The sequence below is a fragment of the Tachysurus vachellii genome, chromosome 17 (assembly GCF_030014155.1).
Source record: "Tachysurus vachellii isolate PV-2020 chromosome 17, HZAU_Pvac_v1, whole genome shotgun sequence".
NCBI classification, from domain to species: domain Eukaryota; kingdom Metazoa; phylum Chordata; class Actinopteri; order Siluriformes; family Bagridae; genus Tachysurus; species Tachysurus vachellii.
Window position 1 is genome coordinate 7,580,888 of NC_083476.1, and position 9,154 is coordinate 7,590,041.

General features: G+C 36.3%; 1 protein-coding gene across 1 annotated transcript; it reads left to right on the forward strand.

Annotated features, from left to right (window-relative positions):
• Window positions 1–4,480: 4,480 nt before the first annotated feature.
• gnrh2 (gonadotropin-releasing hormone 2) lies at window positions 4,481–6,093 on the forward strand. The gene is made up of 3 exons (XM_060890800.1): window positions 4,481–4,618; window positions 5,529–5,612; window positions 6,015–6,093. The coding sequence occupies exons 1-3, from the start codon at window positions 4,481–4,483 to the stop codon at window positions 6,051–6,053; spliced, it is 261 nt and encodes an 86-aa protein (XP_060746783.1). The 3' UTR covers window positions 6,054–6,093.
• The last annotated feature ends 3,061 nt before the right edge of the window (window positions 6,094–9,154 follow it).

The following is a 9,154-nucleotide window of genomic DNA, read 5'->3' on the forward strand; positions in this document are numbered from 1 at the left end:
AAAGCTGATAGTGACTTTCTCTTAAAATTCCTTTTTATTGAAATGTAAAAATAATAGGTTGTATTCCTCTGACCCTTTTTTATCCACTTAGCACTGACCTTTCTAACATACAGGTGCATCTCAATAAATTAGAAAGTAATTCAACTGAAATAGTGAAACTCTTGTATTATATAAATTCTGTACACACAGACTGAAATATTTTTGGTTCTTTTCTTAAGTTTTTACTGTTCTTTAAGTCTTTGGCTCTTTTAATTGTGATGATTTTGACTCACATTTAACAAAAACCCAGCAATCTCAAAAAATTAGAATACTTCATAAGACCAATAAAAAAATATTTTAGTGAATTGTTGGCTTTCTGGAAAGTATGTTCATTTACTGTATATGTACTCAATACTTGGATGGGGCTCCTTTTCCTTTAATTACTGCCTCAATTCGGCATGGCATTGAGGTGATCAGTCTGTGTCACTGCTGAGGTGGTTTGAAAGCCCAGGTTTCTTTAACAGTGGCCTTCAGCTCATCTGCATTTTTTGGTCTCTTGTTTCTCATTTTCCTCTTGACAATACCCCATAGATTCTCTTTAGTGTTTGGGTCTGTTGAGTTTGCTGGCCAGTCAATCACACCAACACCATGGTTATTTAACCAACTTTTGGTGCTTTTGGCAGTGTGGGCAGGTGCCAAATCCTGCTGGAAAATGAAATCAGCATCTTGAAAAAGCTAACCAGCAGAAGGAAGCATGAAGTGCTCTAAAATTTCTTGGTAAATGCGTGCAGTGACTTTGGTTTTCAAAAAACACAGTGGACCAACACCAGCAGATGACATCCCAAATCATCACAGACTGTGGAAACTTAACACTGGACTTCAAGCAACTTGGGCTATTAACTTCTCCACCCTTCTTCCAGACTCTAGGACTTTTTTTTCCAAATGAAATACAAAACATGCTCTCATCTGAAAAGAGGATCACTTTGGATCACTAGTCAACAGTCCAGTTCTTCTTCTCCTTAGCCCAGCTAAGACGCCTCTGACGTCTGTAATTCAGGAGTGGCTTAACAAGAGGAATAGACAACTGTAGCCAAATTCCTTAACATGTCTGTGTGTGGTGGCTCTTGATGCCTTGACACCAGCCTCAGTTCATTCCTTGTGAAGTTCACCCAAATTCTTGAATCGATTTTGCTTGACAAACCTCTCTAGGCTGCGGTTCTCTCTGTTAGTTGTGCATCTTTTTCTTCCACACTTTTTCCTTCCACTCAACTTTCTGTTAACATGCTTGGATATAGCACTGTGGGAACAGCCAGCTTCTTTGGCTAGTCTTCCCAATGATTGTGTAGCCTAGTGAACCAAATTAAGAGACCATTTTGATGGCTCAGGAAACCTTTGCGTGCTTTGAGTTAAATAACTTTTATTTCGTCTAACATAGTCTGACATCTTGGAGTTCAAATATTGGTGACTAAAGTTAATTTCTTTTTTTTTTTAATTTAAGATTGGCAAAGATATACATTTTACAACACCTGACATTTCTAACTTAAATATATTCCCTAATTAGGGATAAATCTCTCAAGCAACAAGTTTTTCATGACAAAAACAGATCAATGTATCTCATAAAATTATCTTCAGTTGATATAAAAACCGCTTACAAAAGAAAGGGGGATGCGGACACAATATTTAAATATAAAACACAGGTTCTATAACAAAAAGACATTTGGTTCAATAGGAGTTATATACTCAATCCACTTAGTCCTAAAATCAACAAATATATTCTTATGGTATTTCACATAAAAATTTTATTCATGGTAAATATACTTTTTTACATCAATGTAATGTTTTAGAGGCTTATACCACCACCTACTTAGAGCTTCTTTACTTGAAGCGAGAATTATTATATAGATATATACTTGCTCTTCCTTTCCCAGGAAACCATTAATACCCTTCCCAGGTAAAGTGCCTCAAAACTGAAATCAATTGGAGTGTTTAAAATCTTTTATAGTACGTTATGTTTCCAAAAACCTCTGATATTACTGTCTCCAACAGTTTGGTTTAGCTAGAAATGTATTTTCTTCTGTTTTAGAGTAATGAAAAAGCGCAGCGTATTTCTCCAGTAAAATTCTCTCCAATATGAAGAACGTTGCTATTTCAGTTTATATATAATTAGTGACTAATTTTCTAACATTTTTTTGTGAAAACTGTCTCACCTAATAAAGTTATTACGTATCCAATACCCACAGAGGCAGTTAGATTTACGATCACTTTGTAACTTAATCAATAAATGGTCTGAGAAAGGAAACTCATGGATGTTACCATGGCTGTCATTAAATATACTGAGAGAAAAGTCTGTGGCTTGAGAGGATTAATAAATAATTCTGAAGTGCTGTTGTTTCCATCGACTCACATCACACCACCTCATCGTAGAACCTTGTCTCCTAACAGCATGTAAATAAAACAGCTTTCTGTCTGTCTGTTTCTTCCAGTGGTTTGGATTTAGTTCGAGTTGTACAGTAGATAAACATGTCAAACATCTCTACTGTGTCAGTTACACTGTAGGAGGTGTAGAGATTAGACTATAACATAGCATTAGTAATAATATTGATATTAGTTCTGTTCTGCTCGCTCTGCTGTGGAAGTGGAAGGTGGAGGTGGGTTAAATTTGGCCAGCAGTCAAGTTATGATTTAATTTCCATGAAATTGCTCTCATGCATTCAAATGAAAATGATTTATGGTGGATGTTTGAATAGAAGGATAGGTTCCCTTTTATGTCTGGTTTCTGTGAGTTTATGTCTCAGTGAGTTTTTTTCTTGGCACCGTCACCTCTGGCTTGCTTATTAAAAATAAATATAAATACATGTATCTTTGTAGTTTTTATTCAGAATTTTTCTGTAAAAGCTGCTATGAGACAACGTCTGTTATTAAAAGCTCTATACAAAGAAATGACTTGAATTGAATAATAAGATTATTTTTGTCTTTTTCTTGTATTTGTCTCTTTTTCTTGTACATTTTGGCAGGTGTAATGTCACGTGTCTATTTTGAACTGATTCTCGAGGCCGATTTTAAAGTGTGAATCATTGTGACCTCATGACTTTGTGAGCGTGTGTCAAACTGCCCCTCTGAGCGGATTAGTGCAATCAGAAGCCTCGAGTGTGTTTAAACACCGCTTGAGGGACAGGAACTCAATCAGAGTCTCGCCTGGCCGAATTAATCAGCCCTGTAACTGCGTACACAACTGTTTTCAGATTCGGGTCTCATCAGGGTCACCATGTGCTCGTCAAAGTTCAGAGGTCATTCTGCTGAGTTCACCTTGGACAGCAGAGAGGAAATGAGGTGTCTTATGGGTGGCCAGAAGAGCACACAGCACACTTCTGAAACATTAATGATACATACTGATGATTCTGTGAGATGTGAATGTGCTTCTACACAGGAGACACCTAGTGGATTTTTATCTCTTTACTTTAAACTATCTCTTATTTAATATAAAACTACTTAAATAGCTGATACGAATCATAGCATTCTCAGTGGTGATTATAATAATTCTGACAAAAATCCCTTTACCTACATATCATAGTTTATCATGTATGTGCTTATAAATGCATTACTATTTATTATTGTTTACTATACTATAGATTATTTGTAATGTTCAAGATCTTTCTTTACCTCAAATTCTTTTGTTTTCTGAACTAAACTATATTCATGGCACAGGCTTAAAACTAATCCCCATTTGAAATAGTTAGTAAGCCTGTATCTGCAAAGTGACTCATGCCTATGGAAATCCTCATTCATTCGCACGTCATTCATTCTCTGTGTGTGTGTTTGAGTGTGTGTGTGTGTATACGGGCAACATCCCACAGGGGGTCAGAGGTGTTTGAAGATGATAATTGGAATCGAGCCGAAGTTATGTGTCCCAACGGAACCCCTCACACCGGACCCAGGTGTGTGTGTGTGTGTTTTTGGGTATAAATAGAGAGCAGGAGTATGAAGATGGTTTCAAGCATTGATACTCCAAGACGAGAGCTTCTCAGACTTGCACATCTCAGACGAATTTAATCAGAATAAAACACATCATACAAGGTAAAAATGGAACATATTTTATCATTGTCTTGAATTTTGATTTTAGAACATAATAGCATGCATCTCCCCAGTGCTTCTCTTATCCTCCATTAGTTTCCTCTTGTATTTCATCTGTTTCCAGCTTTAATCTGTTCAAATCTTTTTAAATCCGTTAATACCATTTTTTAAAAAGTGCTGTGGATTGAGACTTGAGACTCTGTTAAACAATAACTGTAACTGTAATTTTGATGTCAGTAAAAAAGTGTAAAAACTAATACAGTATATATACCAAAATTACAGTTGCAGTTATTGTACAGTATATATATATATATATATATATATATATATATATATATATATATATATATATATATATATATATATATATATATATAAAATTCATGACAGCAGATTAATTACTTACTGACTTTATCGTGTGTGTAGAGTGATGGTCAGAGTGTGCAGGCTGTTGCTGTTTGCTGCCTTGCTGCTGTGTCTGCATGCACAGCTATCTGTCTCTCAGCACTGGTCTCATGGCTGGTACCCTGGAGGAAAGAGAGAAATCGACCCTTACAGCTCGCCAGAGGTCTCTATCTCTGTCTCTGTCTCTGTCTCTGTCTCTGTCTCTATCTCTCTCTCTCTCTCTCTCTCTCCCTCTCTCTGTGTGTGTCTCTCTCCTCTCTCTTTGCAGAGCTTTTATAAATTATTATACACACTGCTGAATAATTGCATCTGAGCTAGATTAATGCAAAAGTCATATTAATCTTTATAATAATTTTTAAATTCTGTGCATAATTTAATTAAACTTGTCCCATCAGGATACATTTTTCATTCATTATTTTCAGATGTTCCTGTGAATCCAGAGAAAACACTCTGCTACAGGATGCTACAGTATTATAATATAACAACTTGGCACTACTTTTATTAGTTTCAGTACATTAACGAACACACGATTAACGAGTAATTCACGATGTTCATTTGAATTACTGTTTTATGCTCCAGATAAAGCAATATTATGTAAATGAGACTGTCCAAGCTGAACAAAGCATATCTCACTGGTTTTACACTCAGGTCTAAATCCATGAACAGTTAACAAATAACACATATATGTTTATATAGTTAATCTTCATGTTATAACTAGAATGAATTGCACTTTTTGACTACATAGTACACAGGTACACAGTTGCCTTTTTGAGTTTGGTTCCTCTGAAAATTCCTTCTTGATATCGTCCCAGGGAATTTTTTTCTGCCACCGTTGCCTCTGGTTTGCTCATTGGGGATAAATGTATACATTTGGAATTTAAATCAGAATTTTATATATTTCCTTAAACCTGCTTTGTGACAATATCCAGCATTAAAGCATGTTAGAAATAAAATGCAGCAAACTATTACAACAACATAAAGCACCTGAGTGAAAGGTCAGGGCAGTAATGTGCACATTCCCTGTCAGTATTAATGACATCTTCCTCTTCTGCTTTTCCTTACTGCTTGGACAGATATCTGGGGAGATTAAACTGTGTGAAGCAGGAGAATGCAGCTATCTGAAGCCACTGAGAACCAATGTCCTGAAGAGCATCCTGGTGAGAACTCTGCATCCTTTTACTTTTTGTTTATCGATTAAGAACAGATCGAATTGTGAACTTAAAATATACCATTCTATATTCCATTCTAGCTATATAATATTCCGCTATATTTATTTAAAAATGTGACACATGTAGGCTCTTAACACTGTGATAATTGCTCATAATAAATGTTCATCTTTACAGCTTTCAATCATTCACATTGTACTTCTATGTATATTAGTAAAGAATAATTGAAACTTATTTCAGACGTGTAAGCTTGTAAAATGTTAATTAGCATTTTTTGATTGTTTATGTATCGTGTTATGGCCTTGAGGTGGATTTAAACAAGTCTCATTGTGGATTTACCTTCTTTACACCTGCAAGTACTTTTCTTATTTCTTTTTTCGACCGACAATATAGCTTGATGCCCTTGCAAGGGAATTCCAAAAGAGGAAGTGACCTCACCAAATCAAACCACAGCATCATAGCTTCTTTCTTGGCTCATCCCACTGATCTGGACAAATGCCTTTCTAATCTGTGGGTGTGAGCATGTGTGTTTATGTTTATGTGGTTTTAGCATCAAGCTTTCTGTCATTTGTGTATGGTACAGCTTTGTGAGATGCATCATGTGATCATTCAATAAAATGTTTATTTTGGTATTCTGCTGCATTTTCTGCTTCTTTCTTCTTTCTGCTGCATTTTACTGTTAATCCAGAGGATTTATCATAGCTCAGCCTGCACTAGATTAACGTACATTGTCTCTGAACTCATGAACTTGTAATTCACAAAAAAATAAATAGATAAATAAATAAATAAACCAAGATCAAAACCATCCACTCATATCATATAATTCAATTCAGTTCAATTCAAGTTTATTTGTATAGCGCTTTTTACAATTGACATTGACTCAAAGCATCCTTACAGAACATAAACATAGAACAAAAGGTTAATATAAAGAATAATATAAAGATTAATAGAATACAAAATTCAAGATTAATATTAGATATATTTAAATGTGTTTGTATTTATCCCCAATGAGCAAGTCTGAGGTGACTCAGGTGACTGTGAGGAGGAAAAACTCCCTTGAATGGAAGGAAGAAACCTTGAGAGGAACCAGACACAAAGGGGAACCTCATCCACATATGGGTGACACTGGAGGGTGTGATTATAAATATACAATCTGACAAATGTTGTATTGATGCAAAAGATCACATGTAGTTCACATCTCCTCTATAGTATCACAGAGTCCAACTGGAGCTGGTAGATTTCTAGATGCCTCATGATTCTCAGAGTCGGCCTTATCTCAGTGGAGGTCGAAAATCATCATCGTACAGAAGACGATCGGAGCTGGTACAATATACAAGGCTAGAAGTAAACAAGCTGTTGCCACAAATACAACGTTGAACTTCCTTTTATAGGAAATAATGTGGGGCAAACTAGTTTCTGTATGACAGTGCTCCTGTACATGCAGTGAGGTTGATGTAGACATGGTATGCTAAGACTGGAGTGGAAGCCTCAACCTTACTAAACAGATGCCAACATCCTTTTGGCCATACGTTTGGTGTACTTGCTTAAATTGTCCTGGAAAAAAAAGTTACACTTTTCTTTAGTGCATTATTAGTGTGTTGTGTGTAGAGTAAGTTCACATGAATAACTGAGGGAAAAAATAATTATGAGCACAATTTCGAGCAACAATCATAGACCATGTTCTTGTTCATGGTATGACAATGAGGGAAGCAGGCCTACGAGTTCAACCCAATTTGAGCAGATTCTCTGTGGCCACCATTGTCAGGACATTCAGAGAAGAAAACAGGTAAATGTTTCTTTTCATTTCGGTAATTGAAAGTTTACTGTATTCATTTGAGCCAGTACATATCTTTGTCAACAGAAAAATGACTGGGGGGAAATAAGCATTTTCCCTTCTTGTAGAATTGCAAGACTACAACATACGGGTGGAAGGACTGGTATGTTCTCCCAACAGCAAGAGGCTCTCATTGTTGATATGGTCCTTCAAAACAATGCAATCCGCCTGCGTGAAATACAGGAAAGAGTTTTTGAAGACAATGCAAACTTTGAAGGAATGAACAGTGTCAGCCTTTCGACCATTGATCGTTTCCTCAAACGCAACAGGCTACGCATGAAGCAAGTGTACAGAGTACCCTTTGAGCGCAACTCAGAACGGGTCAAAGAACTACGATGTCAATATGTACAAGTAAGTGTACACTCAGACACTTTCAGCTCTGATGCTCTGATGATGGGTTCAATCTGGAAAAGAGGAGAGGGAGAGGCAGAAACATAATTGGCCAACGTGCCATCGTGGGTGTCCCTGGCCAGCGTGGTGGCAATGTCACCTTTTGTGCAGCCATAAGTAACCGTGGGGTTCTCCACCATCATGCAACCCTGGGGCCATACAACACTGAACATCTTTTACAGTTTTTTTGGATTGCTTACACACTAAAATTAAAAGTAGTACACTATTAGCAAAACCTTACACTCAAGAGGCAAAACATCAGCCCATATTTGCACAACTATAAGCACATTGTCAACCTCACACTTGTTGCAAAACTCTACACACTAGTGTTAATTTTCGTCACCTATTTTTAATTTAGTCTTAGTCTTAGTCTTGTGCCAAATGTCCTTGTTAGTTTTAGTCATATTTAGTCATTCACATAACTTTTTTGTTAGTCTTAGTTTTAGTCGACTAAAAGTCTCGTCATTTTAGTCTAGTTTTAGTCAAAAGAAACTCAAGGTATCTTAGTCAAGTTTTAGTCGACTAAAAATCTTTAATTTTAGTCTAGTTTTAGTCAAAAAATTGTAGCTTGACCACATCTGGAATCTATTGTAAGAATAAATACAACGAGGCCTCATTAAATGCAATAATATCAGGAACACAAGTGTTATAGTGGAAATAAATAACTTAATGAAAAGCCTAAGATCAAAACTGTAGGTGTGTGTGTGCGTGTATATATATATATATATGTGTATATATGTATATATATATATATATATAAATTACCGACTTAATGCAAGTTATACATGGTATTGCACACACCATTATTGATGATATTTGGAGCAATATTACATGTAATTGTTAAACTTGATTCCCTTACATATACATTTGTTTTTAAGCCTAATTATTAATTTGGATTATGATGTGATTGTGACAGGGGCTTGGGAAGAGGTTTCAGGTTGGGGGTGCTGAGTTTTTTCTGTCACCACTTTTGAATAAGAAACAATATCGAGGCTATAAAACTTGTCAAAACTCCGCGAATCACAAAAGTATCAGTGAGAAGTTGAGAACACTCGTTTAAACAGAGAGGATTCTAACCTGTGTATGTGGTGGTTTGGGACAATGTCACCGGAGTGTCCGTGTACGTGAATGGTTCAATATCAACCAGCATTTCTTAAATGTTTTCCTTTCACCATACAGCCCTTTTCTAAACCCAATCGAGGGATTTTTCTCTGCGTGGCGGTGGAAGGTCTATGACCGAAACCCATATAACGGGGTAAGTCTTCTAGAGGCTATGGAATTGGCCTGTGGTGACATAGGTGTGGAATGT